Source organism: Anser cygnoides, chromosome 10 (assembly GCF_040182565.1).
Source record: "Anser cygnoides isolate HZ-2024a breed goose chromosome 10, Taihu_goose_T2T_genome, whole genome shotgun sequence".
NCBI classification, from domain to species: Eukaryota; Metazoa; Chordata; class Aves; order Anseriformes; family Anatidae; genus Anser; species Anser cygnoides.
The window spans coordinates 10,786,628-10,808,084 of NC_089882.1; the positions used below are offsets into that span (position 1 = coordinate 10,786,628).

The 21,457-nt window shown below is 36.1% G+C and overlaps 1 protein-coding gene across 9 annotated transcripts in view; it reads left to right on the forward strand.

Annotated features, from left to right (window-relative positions):
* The window catches only part of FHIT (fragile histidine triad diadenosine triphosphatase), a 560,843-nt gene that overhangs the window by 156,100 nt on the left and 383,286 nt on the right, over positions 1-21,457 (forward strand). For 8 of the 9 annotated variants that reach the window (XM_067003237.1, XM_048073721.2, XM_067003234.1 and 5 more), the window contains one exon: positions 6,145-6,266. In XM_067003237.1, the coding sequence (XP_066859338.1) occupies positions 6,167-6,266 (100 nt within the window). In that variant the 5' untranslated portion in view covers positions 6,145-6,166. Of the gene's footprint in view, positions 1-3,474; positions 3,669-6,144; positions 6,267-21,457 lie in introns of those variants that run through there. The other variant, XM_067003239.1, reaches the window with a different exon arrangement.

The window sequence follows — 21,457 nt, forward strand, 5'->3', positions numbered from 1 at the left end:
TTGGCTGTCAGATGCTTGAGCACCTTTCCTAGTTTTATAATAATTCTTGGCTTTTTTTCAGAACAGAAATAGCAACGGGATACTATATTTTGTCTGGCAGAGACATAGTCTTTTTTCGTTGTTTTATTTTAATTAGAGGCCTTTTTCTGGAGTTGGAAGAATTCAAAATATATAGTTAAATCTTGTACAAGGGTAGGAGTGGAGGATGCTGAGACATACCCACTGTAGGGACAAAGGGATAGTAGAAAAAATGACTAATTTTAAAATAACATTTTTTTAAAATTACTGTTTTTAAGTACTCTTTGATCAAAGTGGCAACTTCTCACTACTAGGAACAAGAAAATTCATTGCTATGTGCTTGGGTTAAATAAGTAATAGTCTGAACTGTGTGGATTTCATCTTCACAAAGTAGCAGCAATGGGAGGGAATAATTTAAAAAACGGTAAAGCACGACAAGAGAGGAGATAGCATGCAGGGCAGTTCTTCATTGTATGACATTCGGTGAATGTGATGAAGAATTCAGACGTCTAAGTAGAAATATCTCTCTCCACACAATCACACCTTTTAGAGGGAAAAATTCCAAATATACATTAAGGATATAATTGTGGGGGATAAAGGGCAGCTTAGGAAATGCCATAGGAAAATCTGAAGTTAGCCACAAGCATCATTAACTGTAGATGATATGCATCATTTAACCACATTGTGTTACATAAGTTGTCTTATCTTGTAGATTAAGAAAAAAAAAAACAACACACAAAACCAAAATGACTTATGTGAAACTTTTTTTTTTAATCAACAACTAGTTTTGCCATTTTGCTGTGTTTTAACATTGAAATTGAGTAACAGAATAAGGATTGTCAAAATTCATGAACACGTCACATTAATATAGTAAAATGGAAAACTTTAAATTAAAAAATACTCCTCACCTTGTTTCTGAAATATTCATATACATTAGAACAGAGAGATAATGGTATTATAATTGGCATTTTTCAATATACACATTTTAAGTGAGCAGCCATTTTGCATTATCTTATGTTCTGTCCTTACAAGCAAATTTGTAGCTTCTCTAGAACACTGCTTATGCAAGTGTTCACCACAAGCCTTGAGCTTGGTTCCCAGCAGATGGTGACCTCAACACCTCCTAGCTAAGGACAGTTAACTGTACGATAAAATAAAAGGGCATTATGGAGTACCAGCACTGCCTCAAGTAAGCATCCAGGTGGGAGGTCTGTAGAGGAAGGAAGATAGCCTAAAGAATTAGTGCCATCACTCCTTATGGGCACTACAAAGAAAGTCATTTCCAAAGGTATTCCAGGCTGTTGGTTTTTGACTATGGCGATGCCACGTGACAAGTATACATCTATTTTGTATATTTGACACCAACATTTCTACACCCTCTGCTATTTCGAGGCTAGGTTGGATTGGACCTCAAGAAAACTGATCAAGTGGAAGGTATCACAGCAGGGTGTTTGAACTAGGTGATCTTTAAAGGTCCCTTCTAACTCAAACCGTTCTATGATCTAAAAAAAATAAAGCACAAAACTAAACCCCCAGCCCCCCAAACCAAATACATTGGAAGAATTGACACCTACGTTTAGATATCTTCCAAAAATTACATTAAATGTATGAGTAGCATTTGTAGAGGCTGGGCAAATATAATATGACCGTTCTTGAAATTTTACCAAACTAGTAATATTTGAAAATATGTCAGTGCATCTCAACATTTTTCTTAATTTTAGCACTCTTTTTTTTCAGGGTGTAGAGTAGAGTGCCAATGTAAGGGTTTGTTTTGTTTTGGTTTTGTTCGTTTGTTTGTTTCTTCCCCTCTAGTAGAGGATATACAGATTTGAGATCTGTCGTGGCTGTAAAATTAGTCCACTTGCTATATTAGCCTTTAACACTATATTCCCACTTACAACTACAGGAACACAGCTTGAAGGAAATTTAATTAGGAAAATGAGGGAGATGAAAAAGGCAATGTAATATATAAGCGCAATATGAAGAAGAGTAAATACACTTTCCATCTGAATAGTCAGAATAGAAACTATGTTAAACTGAGCCAAAATTTTCTTTTATTAGAAATGGATTTCTTTCATTTTCTAACATTACTACCTAATTGTCCTCCTTATTACTGGGATTAGAAAGACTACTGTCATTAAAGAAGAAACATCTTTCACAAATTATATTTAGATTATGGTTTTAGCTGGCAATGACCTTCTCATTATGTGAAAAATGGAAATCCCCAGGGGAACAGACTTAGTGAGGTGATTCCAATAAGCTGGGAAGCCTTGTGCACACACTATTTGCATCTCATGACCTGCATGCATACACCTGTACTGTATCAATTTCTGCTTGTTTACAGGTCATTCAAGCAATAAGCAGGTAGAATTCAGATGACTGAGAACCTGCTCTGCTGGTAGCAGTTTCCTGCCTCACTGCACTCTAGAATATTCCAGCGTTGCTGCAGCGTGCTGCTACACAGCCACGGGTTTTTCAGTTACAACCATTACTCATTTCCCTAATGTTTTTTTTAGCATTTGTATTGGTACTAAGCATACATGATCAGGCTTTACGGAAAAAATACAAAGGATCACTAGGGAAGAAAACAGCTTAAATAATATCTAATAGATAATGAGTAATTGTTTAAGAAAAAAATCTCATAATCCCCTTTAATAATTGGAGAGGAGAGCACTGGGGGGTCTGCAGTATTACATAGTGCAACCAATAAAACCATTCCACATTTGAAACACATGCGGTATTTGTTTAGTCTGAATCAAGAGAAAGAAATACACTAATCAGGTATATTATTATAGAGTAAGCAAATATAAAAGTATTTAATACATTAATTTTATGCGTGAAATTTCAAAATGTTCTAATGATTATTTCAGCTCTAGGTTCTGGGTCAGACCAGTTGTGCTGTAACCCGACTTTTCAGACTCTTGCTTAGGGAGGTGTGAGGCCAGTGTTTTTATTGCACTCACCCTTCCTGGATGCATGCAGTAGGTATATCAAGAACATGTGTTATGGTTGATCTAAATTCTGCTGGCTGCGGTTACTGTGTGTGGATCCATCTAGAATTTTCAGAAAATGCATTTTTATTGCTTTGAAAGAATTGAAAATATTCATTAAGATTAGAAAAAGAGCAGTGGTGACCCAAACTCTATGCCAAATAGTGCTGCGTATGTTTATTTTGGCAAATGTGTTGAGTGTATTTATGCAGGTTGTCAGCTCAGCTGACAAAATCTTTTTTGAATATGTCTCCAAAAATGAAGAAGTATATATTATATATATATATATATATATTATATATATATATATAAAATATTACCTTTGGATATTTATTTCTCCTAATACAGCTTCTGGTTAATTTTAATAAAAAAAAACATTCCAGCATTGAAATTATGGTCAGTATCTGATAGGCCCTGAAGAGACTTTTTTCCTTTACAGTTTTGCTGTGTATTGCAGACATAACCTCCAGATGATCACTTCAGGCTGCACAAACTGCCTGTGACAATGTGGAGAGCTGCATAATCATGGCCTTGGTTTCCAGTGGTGACCGGTCTTTGTAGGCCCAGTGTAGGAAGAAGGAAACTCTGCCTCCTCCCTGCCTGGCACAGGTTGGCTGCTGGAGCAGTACCAGCTGCTGGCAGTACATCATTTGACTTCAGGTAAACCCAAATTTCAGTTTCGGAATTTGGGCTGCATTCCATCATAGTGGTACATTCTACCTAATCCCTTGTGGTACTAGCTGTTTCCATTTTTAGATATTGAACACTTAAGATTTCCCATGAATTTAACGTCTTTTGAGTGGAGGTGTTAAATAGAGGCCTTAAGGTCTAATTAGTTGCCCACTATTAAATACAAATACAATTCCTAAACCTCAGAGTTAGAGAGGGAGAGAGAAATACATTTTTATTGTATGGATATGTAGTGGGTTTAAGTGGCAAGGTTTTGGTAGCAGGGGGCCATAGAGGTGGCTTCTGTGAGAAGAATCTAGAAGCTGCCCCATGTTAGATAAGGGCCCCACTGCTGACCAGAGCCGAGCCAATAAGCGATGTTGTTTGCACCTCTGTGAGAGCATATTTAAGAAAGGGAAAGAAAACAAAACAAAACAAAAACAAACAAACAAAACAACAACAAAAAAAAACACTGCTTCACAGCAGCTGGGAGAGTGAGAAACAGCCTTGCAGGTGCCAAGGTCAGTGAAGAAGGAGGGGGAGTGATGCTCCAGGTGCCGGAGCAGAAGTCTCTGGCAGCCTGTGGTGAGGACCATGGTGAAGCAGGCTGTCCCCCTGCAGTCCGTGGAGTACCACGGTGGAGCAGGGTTCCACGCTGCAGCCCATGGAGGAGACCACAGTGGAGCAGGTGGACCTGCACCGACAGAGGCTGCGGCCTGTGGAGGGCCACTGCTGGAGCAGGCCCCAGGCCAGACGTGTAGCCTGTGGAGAGGAGCCCACGCAGGAGCAGGTGACCTGGCAGGAGCTGCTGCCCGTGGGGGACCCAGGTTGGAGCAGTTTGCTCCTGATGGATGGACCCCGTGGTACAGACCCATATCTGGAGCAGTTCTTGAAGAGCTGCTGCCTGTTGGAAGCCCAAGCAGGATCAGTTCAGGGAGGATGGCATCCCGTGGGAGGGACCCCACGGCACAGGGGACGAGAGTGACCAAGAAGGAGTGGCAGAGATGAAGCGCTTTTGGTTTCTTTCCTTTGTTTCTCACTTCTCTAGATTGTTAGTAATAGGCAATAAATCTTACTGGCTCCCTACTCTGAGTCTGTTTTGCCCATCATGATAATTGTTGAGTGATCTCCCTGTCCTTATCTCAAACCTTGAGCTCTTTGTGTCATATTTTCTTCCCCTCCTCAAAGAGGAATGGGGAGTGAGAGAGCAGCCATGGTGGAACTCGGCTGCCCACCTGAGTAAAACCACCACAGGATATTAATGTATATATAATATTTCTAATATGTATAAATAACAAGTATATAATTTAGTTGAGTACTTCTGTGGAATCAGCTGAAAAAGCTGGGTCTTCCTTCCAAGAACAAGTATGTTTCACTTCCCAAATACACTTTCAAAGTGCGTGCACTTTGATGGGTTTGGTGTATATACCTGTACCTTTTGCTTAAGCAGATAGAAGGAGTGGGACACTAAATTACAAGAAAACGTTTAGATCAAGAACCACGTGAAAATGGAATCTGTGCCAAGGACTTGAAATGTATGTATCCAGGCGATTGAGTCTTAGTAAACACTGTAGGCTTGCAAGAAAAAAACTGGAGCAAAAGACCCCATTTGACTCTAATAGTGTCTTTTCCTCCATCAAAGTAACTTATAAAACTGAATTTTCTGATGAGTCACTTGGTTCAAGCAAGGTAATACTATTGTAATGCTTTTGATGTGTCTGAAGTATTGTGTCACATGAAATTTTTCATAACTTCGTATTTTACTCTGCAGCATCTTGGATATTTCTGATTGAATTAAATACGTTAAATAATTTAGGGCTTAAAGACCTAAAATAGATACTGTTAGGATTGTGCCTTAGTTATTTAAGCAAGATTTTCATTCTCTCCAAAAGACGAGAAAATTTTAGTGAATGAAAGTCGGAATCTTTGGTTCTCTGTTTAAGAGAAAACATTGCATACAGTTATTGATCTTCATGTCAGTTGCTCAAATTGGAAAGCATGGACAGAAAATGACCAACTAATTTTTTTTTCTTAGTTCACTGGTATTTCTTCAGTTAAGGTATTTAGTGGACAGGTTGATTTAGAAAATGTAGTTTCTTTATTTTGGAAGCCTCTGTGTGCATTGATTGACAAAGGGCATGTGAAATATTATTTGTGCATTTCTAAGCACATATGACTCAAAATGTATATAATACACAAGGCATGAAAATGGGAGGAAGAAATTAACTCTCTGTCCCAAATTTTGTAGCCCAACCAAGATGATTGGTTTTAGAAATCAATGTAAAAATCATGCTTTGGAAAGAAGTCACCCCTCCACGAGTGATATTTTTGGAAAGGTTGGTGATACCTTGGTGAGCCCAGGAGGCACTTTCTTTCAGAAGCAACCCAGACAACCTGGCTGTCGTATTCCTGTTGCTAAGAAAAACAAAGTCAGTCTCATAATTATCTTAACTGTTGTCTCTTTCAGAGCCCAGAGATTAACATTCATCATGCTGAGATTTGGGCAGCACATCATCAAGCCCTCCGTGGTCTTCCTGAAGACTGAGCTCTCCTTTGCTCTTGTGAACCGCAAGCCGGTGGTCCCAGGCCGTATCCTTTTGAGCAGTGCCTTGGCCATGGGTGCTCGTGCTCTGTGGAGAAGCTGAGGAAGGTTGGCGCATGCTCCAAAGGCCAGGTAGGATCTGCGCGGATTTATTCTGAAACCAGGCGGTGGAACATAATACACTTGATTGGTGTTGCAGAACTGCCGAAAAGGGTTGCTTAGCAACTGTGACCTTACAGGTGAATTTCTATTGACCTTTTCACCACAGAAGATGTATAAACAACCAGGTGCTACTAAAAGCATTTTGAAGTGTATCTGAGATGATACTGTTTAAATTTCATATTATGCTAAATAACACATCCTGCTTCCCTTTTAATAACGTCACTTATTTTTAGATGTGGTAACTTCTTTATGGAGGATTTTCAACTTCTTGTAGCTAAATGTACACAATTTGTCAAATGGCAGCAGAATTCTCTATGAAGACTATTATTTTTTTGGGGGGGAACAGATTGCTTTGATTAATTTAGGTAGGAATGGATTAAATAAACCATCTGTATAGCAAACACGCTTCCTGAGGAAAAATGAATCCACGTTGTAAGCAAAACTTAGTTTTTAGAAACTTTACAGGAACTTGATTGTGCAAGATGCTAAATGCATTTATTTAGTTAGTTTATTTTATAATGTTGTGTATTATTTCATAGTCAGAACTCTGGTGCTGTGTAACTTTGTGCTGATTTCAGTGGCTGGAGGTTGAACTTTTCAGAAATACTCAAGACTGATCATTTCCACAGAGGTTTATGGTAAAATTTTAGTAGGAACTGTTAAGAAATGGCTGAATGCATGTTTGGGAAAAAAAAAAAAAAAGTCTGGAGTTCACTGAAAGCTTTCTTGTTTTTCTGTACTTTTCCGTTGTTTCTCATAACTTAATATATAATTTTAAATTTAGTAGCTTTTAGTATCATTTTATATCTATAAATGTATTTTATTCCTCTGAAATTTTGAATGTCCCTCTCCTCTCATTACTTCTGTATATTATAATTGTTCAATGTAGAACTTGGTGTACCTGTTTTGAATGTTTCTATTCATTCCAGAAGTCAGATCATTTGGTTATAAGTGTATGACAAATATGCACAGACTTTATAGAAACTAAACACATTACTATCTCACCAATACGTTTCAATGAATTTAATTATCCTTCTCCAGTAAAAGTTTCTAAGTTATCTGATGTAAATCAACGTGGTTTACAGTGTCATCATATTTTTAGGCAAAATAGGTCAAAATATGTTCAAAGATATCTAAAGACACTATCACGTTAGTCATTGTGAGTTGAAGAGCCTGTAAATTCTTGACCAGTATGTAGGTTTATGCATTGTCCACGTCAGAGAGTAAACAAAATGTTTTCTGTATGTGGAAGTTTTTAAAACAATAGTTAACAATTCTGTTGGTTAGTTAAGTGAACAACCGCATCTGTTATTAAACAATGAAGAGGTATTTCAGATGAAAGAGAGTTGTTTTAAAGTTTTGTTAGCATCTAGAAGTGACAGTTTAAGGAGCATATAAAACTTAATTATTACAAGCTTCTTTCCTTCTTAAATAATTAAAGATTATAAACTCTAGTTGCATAGTTATTGCTGACTGTTTGGCAGATACATTTATTTGCTCAGGTTTAGCTTTGTTATCCCTGTAATGAGTATTGCAGCATATTTTATAGTGTCACATTGTTTTAATAGCTCATGTGTTGTAATATATAATATAGTCTTTGTTTCTCTGTTGAATAAATGTTCAAGTAATAAAACTCCAACACTTTCCCTCTCTCATTACACTAAGAAAAAAATTAGAAAAGATCTTAATGCAAAGGCTGGAACACAGTATGTAAAATAGAGCAATTTGCAGTTGTAAGCTTTTAAAACGTCTGTATAATGCAGCATTTGTCTCGAGACCTGGCAGTAACAAGTGTATTTTCTTTGTTTTATTGCAATAATTTTATCTGCCTTGTCTTTGGCACACTTATGACATTCTTTTTTTTTTTTTTTTCCTGTAGAAAATAAAATATTAATGCATGTGAATTAGAGAGACGAAGGAAATCAGTTTGAAAGCCAGCTCACTCCAGGTGGTGGCTTTAATTAACTTGTAAGGTTGAAATTTCGTCTTGAAACAGAACATAGGATTGGAGTTGTGAATTTGTTGTAATAGTTTTAAAATACAGCTGTGCTCTGAGAAATTTCAGTAAAAATGGTCTCGTGGAAATCACTGTTTTGTGATTTGAGCAATCCTAAAGCATGTTTTCTCAGTTAACACATTAAAAGTTTTGTTTTGTTTATTTCTATCTGTTGGTCCTGTGAATTCAGCTTGACACTTGAAAGTCAAACTGTGCTTGTAGTAACCAAGAGTAGGAATAGCAAGAACATAGTATTCCTGGTAAGGGAAGAGCGGTCCTGTTCCCGGAGAGAACGCCTTATCTGACTCAGCATTAGACTTCTGTCTAATGGGTGATGAACTTGTTTGCAACTGGAACCCCTTGAGGGAAGATGTAGTGGTTATTGCAGGTTGTGGAATAAGAAGTAGCTGGTACCTTAGTATGGAGCAGGTGGTATGTGACGTTAAACTGGAATCTCTGCTGTCCAAGCAAAAATGTGCTCATTTGGTTGACGCTAGTAGCAAACTCATTCACTTCTTTTGGCACAACCAAACTGAGATGCAGAGCTATGCACGGTCAGTGTGCAGAATTAGTGATTGACGCCCCCCCCCACCCCCCACCCCCCCCCCGCCCTAAAGGGGGTTTAAGAGGTCTTGATTAATGACACATTGTTTTGGGGGGTGTTCCCCCCCCCCCCCCCCCCCCGCCATTTTGTACAGAAATGCTGCAATATTGTTTCAGTAATCCCTGTGTATTCTTATGGAGACAAGAGTCTAGATGGGAATACTGTATGCAGTGAAAATCTTAGCAGTTAGTAGTTTGGGAGCAGGGAGGAGGTGAGCCACACACTGTACATTTCCCAGCAAGCTTACACAGGTACCAATACCATTTTCCATGAAAAGTAGAGTCCCTGTTTCCTATAAGTGCTGTTAACTTGCTGCTCTGTGAAGAGAGATTGTGAAAGTAGTCTGTTGCTGTCTTGAACTAGGTGTATTAGAGAAGGTAGCTATTCACTAGCTGCAATAGTGCCAGGGGTGTTGATAGTCACCGGATGCAGCCCTTCCTTCGCTCAGAATGCACAAGACAAGAAGTGAATCAGCTCTAAGAGCTATGTTTCTGCTTGTCTTCTCAGTTCATTTCATTCACAGTCTTGCTGCTTCCATACTTCACAGCAGAACTGTAGTGTGTTTTTAAGAAAATCCATCTGCTCTTTGACGTGGACTTTGTGCTCTTTAATATGCCTACAAATACTTTGTGAATGACCTACCATTTTATTGATGTTTTCCTAGCCATACGCCATGCTTTACATGGTTTTGCTCACATCTTCAATAAATATGAACTGTGTTTTTTATCACTTTCTCACTGTATTGTGCAGGATACTTGCTTTCATCTGGTGTTAAACATGAAAAATGAATTTGAACATTAGTAGAATCCATTTGGGAACTAGAACTTTTTTTTTGTAAATAAAATTATTCATTTGTTATGTCCTACTTTTTTTTTTTTTTTTTTTTTTTTTTCAGCAGACAAGGTATTGATCTTTGGATTTCTGTTCAGGATGCCATAAGGAGAACTAGCACAACAGGAACACAGCCACATTTGTAAATTGATTGAATGCAATAATGACAGAGACAAACATCAGATCTATGGCAATACTATACTATACAAAGCATTTTTCAACAGTTTAGTGAATTGGTTATTAAAAGAAAAAAACAAAAACATGTTTTCCATCCTGGAATGATGAGCTGAGGGCTATCAGGACTAAGCAATTTTATAGTAATTCATGGTAGACAGCGCAGCACCTTCAATAAGCACACACATGTGCATATAATAAATTAGAATAAATGCTTTATAAAAAAAAATCATCTAAGATTGATTATAAAAAGGGTGTTCCACTTAAAAAAAAAAAACAAAAAAACCTCACTTTTCAGCTGTTATATATTAAGTGCTGGACTATTTGGTATTACTCTATTCCATAGAGGTCCGCTGTCTTCCACCACAAAGTATTCTGATTATAGGGAATAGAGTATATATAAAACCCAAAAGTGTAGGATTTTTTTTTTCTGTCAATTTCACCACTATATAAAGTTAGTGGTCATTCTTTGTTGCTGAGGCATTGCATTGTGCTGTTTTGTGAGTGACCGTGACTTGTTCCTTTCTTAATGAGTAGAGAAAACATTAGTTGGACCAGATGCTCCTTCAAAGATTAGATAACACCCTAAGCTGCAGTGTAATTGTTCTGGATCTGTTGCATGGAGGGGATGCAATCTAGGTCATCCAATACAAGAATAGCATCTGGTTTGCTGTATCTGTCTGTGAGCTCTCAAATATTATCAGAATTGTTGCATTACTTGAGACTGACATAGTCTTTATTGTGACAAAATATTTGCAGTTAAACAAATCATTTTAATCCGCATGTTGTGTTAATATATATTGAAAGTAATTAATTTAGTTACAGTCCTGATAGATTTTTCCATTGAAGATAGGACATTGGTTCTGGAAAGACAGGTTCTCTCACAAGTTTGGTTGAAAAAGACGGTGCTTAGCATGAATATAAAGTTTTAATCCTTCCTAAAGTTACTGAGCTGCTGTTTATTTTGATTTAGTTAGCTCGTACATTGAACATATATCACATCAATATTTATGTTACATAATTATGAACTTTATGTATTTAAGCCCAAACAAGTGTTAATATTTGCCATAAAATGAGGCTTTAGAAAATAAAATTCAGTTATTGCAGAATGTAAATAATTGCATTTACATATTGCAATAATATACGCTGCACTGTTACAACTACACATTATACATATCCAGCCCTGTGGGAAAGTATTCTTTAGTGCTGGTTGCTGGAGCTTCATATACATTACTTTTGTTATTAGTTTGCATTAGCGCAATGCTAAGGAGCAGTTGTGAAGCAGTGCCATGGTGTGTCAGTTGCCTTTCAAGTAAAGAGCTAAAAATAGCTGTTTTCTGTGAAGACTTTGTAACCTAAAAAAGGCATTGGGGATAGCAATGGAATCACATAAAGATAGAAAATGTTGCTTGGTACAATGAGAACTGAACTTTTTACTTGAATTTCTCAAATTTTCTAGGCATGCTGGAAGAAGAGAGCACAAGAAACAGGGATTCAGTAGCTTTGCTGGTGTAGAAAAAACTTTCAGAGTGAGAATAGATATATGATGGATCTGGTGTGAAAATGTGGGGGAAATAGTATATTTCTTCAGCAGGGATGCAGAAGAGATTGAGACTTACTTTCTATATTTTCAGTGTTTGATAATTTGTTTTTGAGATCCCAGGCTGAAGCTGTTCAGCATCAGTACAAAATGACTGTTTTTTTCCCTGTCAAATCCCAGATAAAGCTGTTCCATGAGCAGCCTTGATCCCTTACGTAGGACTTACTAATGCTGTAATGTTTGCATGCACAAATGAGAGTAGGAAAAACGATTCCTATCCTTAGTATTTTTTTTAGCTAAGTTGAACTACCTTGCACAGACGGTAAGAAGTGAGAGTGCACCCCTGGCAGCAGCAAACCAGTAGGTCAGCTTCATTGTATTCTCAAGCTACCTTCTGGGAAAAAAATGTTCAGCTCAGACAGCCCAAAGAATGACTGCTCAGCTCTGTGTATGCAAACCACTTGAATTTAGTGGTGATAGAGAGGCCAGTTAATTATTTCAGGGCTGGAGTTGTTTTGTTTGCAGTCTACAAACAAAGCAATACTGTTTGACTCGCATTAGGAAATGTTGCTTCAGAAGATAATAGATTCAGGGTTGTATGCACAAAAGCTTGTCTGTCAGTCTGTCTGTCTCTTTCTCTTTGTATTTTTGATTATTTTTCAACTGTATCATTTGGTCTAATAAACACTTTCTCTCCCTTCAAATCTTGCCTCACTTGAAAGGTGCTCATTGTTGAAGGAGACATACTTCATGATAAGGATTTATCTATTCTGTTTGCATGGTTAAGGCAGCATTAATATGATGGTGTTGATGAATATCCCATTCTAAATGCTTTGTGCCAGCATTTCAGGAAGAAAGAAAAACTGAAAGTAATGAAATCAAACTTTTTTTTTTTTTTTTGCTAATTTGCAAATGGAGTAAGTTACTAACTAAATTACTCATTTATGTGCATTCAGCAGAATAATGATAAGAATTTCTCAGGATGTAGCACAACCTACTTTGGAAGATTTATTAACAAAGCTGTTTTAAGGCCACATCTGGGAAAGGCAGTAGCTCCCAGGGTAGAACCTGGTGCTTCATGTAAAATCCATCTTACCAAATGCCATAGAGGGATTGGCAGTCTCTTATTAGTGATGTGTTCAACTGACCTTCAAATCTCACTATATGAAGTGTGATGTATCTCAGAAAAAAAATAATAAATTAGCTGTGTGTCATAATAGGTTGGATCTGTGCAATTAAATTTCTTGGCTACATTGGTAACATATGCTGATATCCAACTAAAAAAGTACCATTCCCATCTAATTTCTTATTCGCCTGTTCATTATCGTTGTTGTTTGAAACTTATAAATGAATTAAAAACAAAACAGCAACAAAAAACAAACCCACCACCACGTTATGCATGAACCTGCTTTATGTGTTTCAGTGGCACTCACTGTATAGTTTTGAAGGTGTGTTATTAATGTATGTCCGCTAAAAGTGGAATTGTTTGTCCTTATAAGCTCCAGGGACGTGCAGAAGAATTTCTGAAGCATAGTCCATGAGTCCTCACCACTGTGGTACCTAATATGCATACTTACACCATGCCAATAAAGTAAAGAACAGTGTGAAAAGCCTGTTCTTATCATGAAAAAATGTAAAACTTCTACATTTAAGATCAGTTGGCTGCTGATTGCTATGGAAGGTCACATTTCATAGCTGCTACCTAGTGTCTTCCCCATGTTGTGATTTTTATTTTTTTATTTTTTTTTAATTTTTACATAATTTTTAAGAGCTAATTTTATATGAAGGCATGTATTTTTGAGGGTTGAAAGTATTTAATTGAATTCACATTCATATGTACAATTATTTCACTTTTAGTTTAGTTCCAGCTTCACATTTTCTTGTCTTTAACATCATTCACAGTTTGCAGAGCACGTTAACATTTTCACATCAACTTATATCTGTAGATGTACTGTGAGACTCCTGTCACTGGGGTAGCAGAGATCATCTGGGGGAAAAAAAAAAGTTTACCCACTCCTATTTTAGTATAGCAAGAAACCAGGCTAAATGTTGAGTGAGAAAAACCTCCTTCTAAGGAGCTGTAAGACATCAAGTTTAAAAGAGAAGCAAAGCTATACAAAAGGAAGTATAATTAAGAGGTAGAAAAGTTTTATATGAAAAATCGCAGGGAAACTGACATTGGATTCAGAAAAGGTAAATTTTGAGTATTTCCTTTAACCCATAATTGGCATTCCTTGTATTGAAGAAGCTGAGAAGTTCTGTTCATAGATAATGAATACTTTTAGCCCAGCAGTTATTTTCTAGTCTAGTAGAGAGCAAATTTGTAATTGGAGTGGTTATTGAACAAACCTGTAATTTTATACTTTTTATCACATCAGTAAACCCAAACAAATTCAACAGCCATAAATGGACAATAGATAACAAACACAAAATGTTAGTGTGCTGTCATTGCAATTTTGTCACTACAGAAACTTACGTCCCTGCATCAATAGCAGATATCCATGTGCTTTACATTTGGGTACCAATTACCAGAAACTTTATAAAAGACAGGAATAAAAGATTTTTTTTTTCCTTGTCACATGGCTGGACTTAAATTCAACTTTATTTTATTTTATTTTTTTAAAGTAGTTTCTGAATAATGAAGGTGATGACAGAAAACTGTTCCTGTTACAGTCAGTGCACATCTAGCACTTTTAGTCCTCAACGTAGCCATCAGAATGTGATATGCAGCACACACACAGTTAACTGAGTCTGGGCAAGGTATTGCATAGCTTGCTCTTGTAGTGGAATAGAATTAAAAGAGATGATTGGAATACATGGTTATTCATAATAGATGTCACACAATTACCATAAATAATGCAATACGTGCAAAATCTCCATTTGTAATGAAAATAGATTTGCTGGAGAGTCAATTGAAAATTTCATTTATTCCTTATTGTTTCTAGCATATTGGAATACTTTGTGCTATTCAGTGTGATACAACACTCAGTGTTTTCCTTGAGTACATCTTTTTGATGATCTTTTTGAGAGGCATCTGACATGAATTTCCTGTTGCAACTCCTAAGAGGAGATCTAGCGATACATGCTAAACTGTCATCCCTTTTCTGCTCCAAAGCTAGAATTTTTGCTGTGAAATATTATTTGATGGACCACAATTACAACCTAAAGTAGATAGTTCATAAAATCACCAGTAATAATCTTGTACATATATTTAGGGACCTCCAACAGTGAGGAAGGGGAAAAAAAGGCGTGCCATGTACAAGAAAAATGGTCAGGAATATTCTCTAAACAGGCAGAAAAGAAGGAGTAGTGCTTTGTGGTGTGAGATCCCAGTACTTTCTCCAGGGCAAAAAGAGCAATAAATAATGCCATAGCCTAATCTATTTGGACTACCTGGTGTAGATGTCAGTCCTTTGAGGGTAAATCCCACTTACTGTGGGATTTATATCCTGGTTTCTTTAGAGGCAATTCAAGGAATACAGTTTACAAAATGAGTATTTTGAGCACAATTGCTTTACTGTAAAGCAGTACTAGACTTCTGGATACCTGTGCAAAATAAATGACTTTTGAGATGCAAGGGCCCAGCTCTGCTGGGCTTCAGCCCCATCTGGCACCTGTTGTTTCTTGGGTAGGACATAGTCCTTTCCTCTCTCTCTTCTGCCTTGCCACCCCTGTAGCACAGTTAACTCCTGCCCAGCTGTGTGCTTTCCCCTGCTGCCTGCTCAGGAAGGCAGCACAGATGGTCTCTCCTGCTTTACTGTGTGCCCAAAGCTGCTCAGTCGTGCTGCTTTGTTAGTTTAGGAAATGCTTTCTTCTGTTGGTTTGAACTGGCAGGTGAGACTATCAAAACAGTGATTCCAAATGGCCCTATAATTGCTTCACAGAGCTTCAGCTGCAGGTCAAGCACCTTCTCCGAGCAAGATAATTGGGTAAATTATGCTTTAATAAGTTGTACAAAGTTTGGTATGAACATAACACACAACGGAGGCTTTGCTGTAACATGAGGTTACAGTAGAAAATTGAGTGCCTGATTCATTGATATGGATGTATTTCACTCTGTCACTCATACCATGTCTAGGTTTCCAAAGTTGCACAAGTATGTAGACTGCTATTTGTTTGCTAATGTATTTTATTATTATTATTATTTTATATGTATTTTTTGGTTCCTTATAACCTGCTGACTTCTAATAGGTTTATGATCAAAATATATAAACCTTAGCACTCTCCCAGTTAGATAGCTATAGCAGATGTTCATATAATGCAATAGAAGTTGAAAATTCCCCTATTGATAGTCTTCATTTTAACAACATACTGCATTCAGAGGAGTGACCTCTACAGAAACTACCTAAGAGCAGTTAATTTTCCATCAATACTCATTTTTTCTCTCACACACTTCCCCCCCACACCCCCTTTTTTTTTTTTTTTTTAATATAACGATACATTTTGGCATGGTTGTGGTTATCAGGACATCTTTAAATTTCAAGGTTTTAGTTCAGGATTTGTTATCTTTACCTGTTAATAATTGAAAGTGCATTGAGATGACATTGCTGTTTGCATCATAAAAATGAAAATTGTGTGTAACAAGTTTGAGTTTAAATAGGTGAATTTGAAAATACTACTTTTTTATGCAGTCTGGGCTGATGGACTCAACATAAATGAATACAAGGTTTTGCTTTGATGTGCAAGTAAAGATGTAACTATAAACGTAGTTTTACAAATGTGTCATTGTGTGGTTCTGTATTTCTTTTTCTGTTGTTCAGGTAAAATGTGCCTGGTTGCAAGGAAAGATATCACAGAATCATAGAACAGCTTGGGTTGGAGGGGATCTGGAAAATTACCTAGTTTCAGCCTCCTGCCATGGGCAAGGATGCCACCCACTAGATCAGGTTGCCCTGACATGTTTTATGACATGTTACGTATTTATATTATGCCATAGAAATTAATGTTGCCAGAACTCATCCACTGCAGTCTGGTCACTGAAAGCATACCTTTGAGCAATGCTTTCTTAGACTCAGTTTTGTTAATGATGATTTGATCCAAATAGAACCTTACTTATTTGACATGTAGGCCACTTTACTACATTCATACTCCAAAGACAGAGTTGAGAAAAAGCATTGTCAGGATATAGTTCTTTTGCAGCACACTTATTATTTTCCTTTTTTTTTTTTTTTTTTTTTTAGGGCAGGAGGCTGGGGGTGGAGTTTAAGTACTTCATGTAGTGCCTTGAAGAAACTCTAAGAGGTCAAAATTTAGTGAGACTTGTGATAACATTGCACGAATATAAAAGAAGTTGCCAGAGTGTAAGATTTTGCCAGAGAAAGTTGAAAAAAGGTTCCTACCTGAAAAAAGGTTTCCATACCTGCCTGTATGGAAACACAGTTTCCAGGAATAAAAATATTAGACTAATGAAGATTTTAATAAGAGTAGTAGCTGTAAATTTGAAGCTGGAGATCCATGAATTGTAAAAATATTTTTTGTTGTTGTTGGTGGTGTGTTTTTTGTTTATCTGTTTATTTTTTCATATTGAGAGCAATTTAGTGACTGAAGCAAATTTCTAGGAGCATTTGGCATTATTTGGTACCTTGAAATCAAGACTGACTTCTCTTTGAGTAGGAAGTTACTGTTTTGATGGAGGAGTGGTAATGATGGTATCTGTTGGTTTGCATGGAGCAAATCAGAATAGTTGATCTTTTCTTTTACTGTCTGAATGATAAGGACTGTCAGTGGGACAACAATTAGCTGTGACATTTTTTGCTGCTCTTAAGTCTGCAGAATGAAATAATCTTTAGAAGGAAGATTGATACAAAAAGGAAGGAATAAATGTACATTAGGAAGTAAGGTCAAGATAATTGCATAACCTTTCAAAACAGAAGGAGGGGGGTCTTATTTTCAAAGGGAATGTCATCAAACTTTGAAAATAGTAATGGAGAATTTTATACAAAGGAGCATTATTGACCTATGATTTGATATTCCTGCAAGGAGCTTGAAAGGGACCATAAAGTCACCCCATTGCTAAGCATCTATTAATAGCTAATTTAGAATTTGTTAAAATACTATTTAACTTAGGTATTATTGATTGATTGATTTCTTTAAGTCTAAACATTTAATGTCTGTGAATTTCATTCAATGTATAGTAAAACTGAATTATTTTGAACTGCATCTGAAAAATGCTGATGTTTTAAGATTTTCATTTTGCCTGTTCGTTAGGATTTAGCAGGATACTTCTGCCAACTGCTCCCTAACTGAGAATGTTCAGGTTCAGGGACTGCCACTGATATTGAAAGCAGTCTAACACTTTCTAACCAGAGCCAAAAGCTGTGTGTTTCAGTGTTCTATTGAAATTATTAACAGAAAGTCCACCTAGCACAAATACAAGAAAAAATGAAAACAAAACAAAAGCACTTTGAAATAAGATTAATGTATTGGTCAAATGAATCTCCCTAAAAATTTTAGTGGGAGACTTCAGACATGGCTGCTTCTGCTGAGTTGCCAAAGAACTAGAGTACTTAAAGAAGGATTGACTGATTTAAATTTTTTTTTTTTCACTTTGTTCATTTTGAATGCATCTAAAACATGGATTTGCCACTCTAGTTGGCAGGAAGGCTTAAAAACCAAAACAAACAAAAAAACATACCTAATTAGTATCTAGTCATGTGAAAGGATGCTAATGGCATCTCTGCTCAATTAATGTTTCCCTACTATGACCCTATCGATATTAAGGAAGTAACTTGCACTTTCTTGTCTTTAAAAAAAAAAAAAAAAAAGAGAGAGAGAACTTGACCAAGAGAGAGTTCATCATAAAAATATTGTGGAGTTGGATAATTCTATTTTTATCTTTATCAGAAAGCAGCAGCATTAATGGAACGCTGCTGACTGAGCATAATATTGTGCCGAGTTTTCTTTCATTTAGAAAACAGTGAAAATATCCCTTTTTCCCCTCCAGTTCCTTAAAAAAATAAAACTAAATTCATTTAATATTGATTGTAACTTGCTTATAAATACATATATATACACATAATTTCAATGGTATTGAATCATCTTTTTTGCATGTAGAGAAACACACTTCTTACATGAAGGTGAACTGAAAGGATTTGATAAAAACAGATGTTTGCAGAAAGCAAAACCTCAGAAACAGCTTACACTAGCATTTATATGTTCAGTTAAAAAAAAAAAAAAGGGAGACATTTTCAACTAAACTGAACTGCTTCCCTTAATGCTTGCAATATCTATCTTAGTTTTTGTCATGTAGATCACCCATTGTGATTGGTTAGTCACCCATTGTATAATTTTCTTGATTTTAACACAGTAGAAAATTGGAAGAAATGTTTTATTTTGGTTATAATGGCTAGTTGTTAATAACAATGAAGTTGGTGCAGATTTTATTCAAACCTGGGCACTAGACAGAGAACAAATTAGACTGTTAGAAAGCCTATCAGACTCAGGTTAGTCTCTGAAGATGCTTTATAAGGAAATAATGAGTATTATGTAGAGACTGAGGGGCTGTAATGCTGTGTACAGACATGTACTTGTGCTGTGCTCCTTCAACTTCATACAGAATTCTCTCATGTGATGATTGTTTTCATAGCATTTATTACAACAAAAGTCTTTCTATACAAACATTAAACTTGTTTGACCCATTTTTAAACTATGGGGATACAAGATGTCAAGATGAGATTTTTTTTTTTTTTTTTCCTGTATATGTGAGTTACGTACTTAATACAAAGCTCTAGTGAGGGTCCAGGTCAGGCTTTATTCGCCCTTTAAACAAGAAACATCAGATCCACTTACATGGCATTCACAGCACCATTGTTTGTTTTGGCCTAACCCTGATTCTTAGTGTGGATTCTTTTTTCTAGTGGATGACTGCATTTTTCTTCAACATTCACTGGTCTACTAGAAGCCCACAGATTTATCTGCTCATTTGTATATATTACAGTGCACGGAGAAGTTAAATTGACTGCTAGAACTAGAGGTTCTCGTGTGCAAATCAAATTGATGATACTTAGGTAGCCACCTTTGTTCAGAATTAGGAGAATTATATGTAGGATGTATTTGGAAATGTAATGATTTTTAATCCTCCTAAATTAAATACCAGGTTGCATAACACTGAGTATTTTGACATGAAATGAATGCAAAGAGTCTGGCACTGATAAACAAAAGTGAATAAATTCATAATTTAACCAACCAGTAAAAATGTAAGGATCCTTCCATGCAGTGGTTGGATTGGTAATGTGCCTATACATTCCAAAAAACTACTGCTTTTGTTCTTCCACTTTTCCCAACATCACATGTGTGCTCAGGGGTAAGACAACGTGCAGTCCAGCTTTGTGTATTTTCTCACACCTTCCTTGATCTTAAACAATCACATTGATAGTACCTGAATGAAATTAACTTTGTACCACATCTAAGTGCTGGTAAAAAGGGATCATTTTAAATTACTTACAAGATTTCAGAATAAAGAATATAATGTGATTTGATGATTGTGTTTTATTACAATTGAAAAAACACAGATGCTCTATTTGTCTTTTTAAATAATAAAAGTTGAATCTGATCTGTCAGAGGATTCAACAGCAATAACTATCTTTCATCTTATTACTTCCCTGTCCCTTTTGAAACTTTTTAATTTTTGCATGAACAATAGTCAGCTGTGGTGCATATTTACTGCACAACTTCGGGATACATGCCTGCTTTTAAAATCTCTCACTGAATTGGTGAAGTTTATGAGGAGATTATATCATTCACAATTGTCATAGAGACATACTATGTTCCTTACCTCTGGAGGTTTGAGGAGAAGGTGACTTAATCTAATTATGTTTTTAGTTCATGTGGTTGTTTAAAATGATGGCTAAGGTTTTTAAACAGATATTTCAGAACAGATGACTTTTAAGGACATGTATTTAAAAATGCTTAATTTAAAAACTAAAAATATCAATACAAATACTGGACAGAAAAGGAAGAGAAACAGCGGTATAATGGTTTAATAATATTTTTTTTTTCTCATGTGAGAGAGCTGCTTGGCTCTCATCAAATTATTAAATCACTTAAAAATCTCACAGCTTAATTGTTGAGGAAAAGAAGGACTGAAAAAATAACAATTTTTACAAAATAATGCTGCATTATATTATTATCCATGTATCAAAACTATCTTCAGAGCTGGATGAGTGTGAGATGCACACTGGAAGAAAGTCTACCTGTTTTTAATGACTTTGGATCACAGTGCTCTGTGCTGATAGTTTCAAATTACTTTAATTTGTGAATACCATCCCTGAAGAAAGAATGAAAAGTAATTCTGAATTGAGAAGCCAAATTAACATCTGCTGGTGTCTTTTGTTTTCCATATACATGATTCTGTGTGTTGAAGGTTACAAAATACTATTCTTTGAACAGAAATAACTTGAAGACAACTGTTTGGTATCATCTTATGCACAAAATGGAAGCAGAATACTTAAAAACATATGTTTTTTATTGAATAGCTCATAGTTGCAAATTGAATTGTTCGTATCCTTATAAAAACTGAACGTTGAACGTTATTCTTTTCTTTATAAAATAATAAACTGATGAAAGAAAAAATATACTTTAAAATATAAAACATTTGGTTCATTCTGAAGAGGACAGCAGAACTAACTATAATGCTAATGTACTCTCCATCAACTGCAATGCACTGTTCATAATGGAACTAGGTAGTTATATACAGAGTGATTGCATTTTCATTTTAATTAAGCGCACTGTTTTGGCAATGATGGACCACACCTTTTGCCGTAGATTTGAAACTTTCAGCTTGACAGGAAATATTTCCAGAACCTGGAGAAAAATGGTAGAAGTTCTGACCTGTCTTTCATTTTCTTTTTGGAAGGCTCTTGAGCAACCTTCCTAGATCATGACAGTGATGGTTTTCCATTAATGAGCCATCATTAAAATGTGCCTGAAGAGT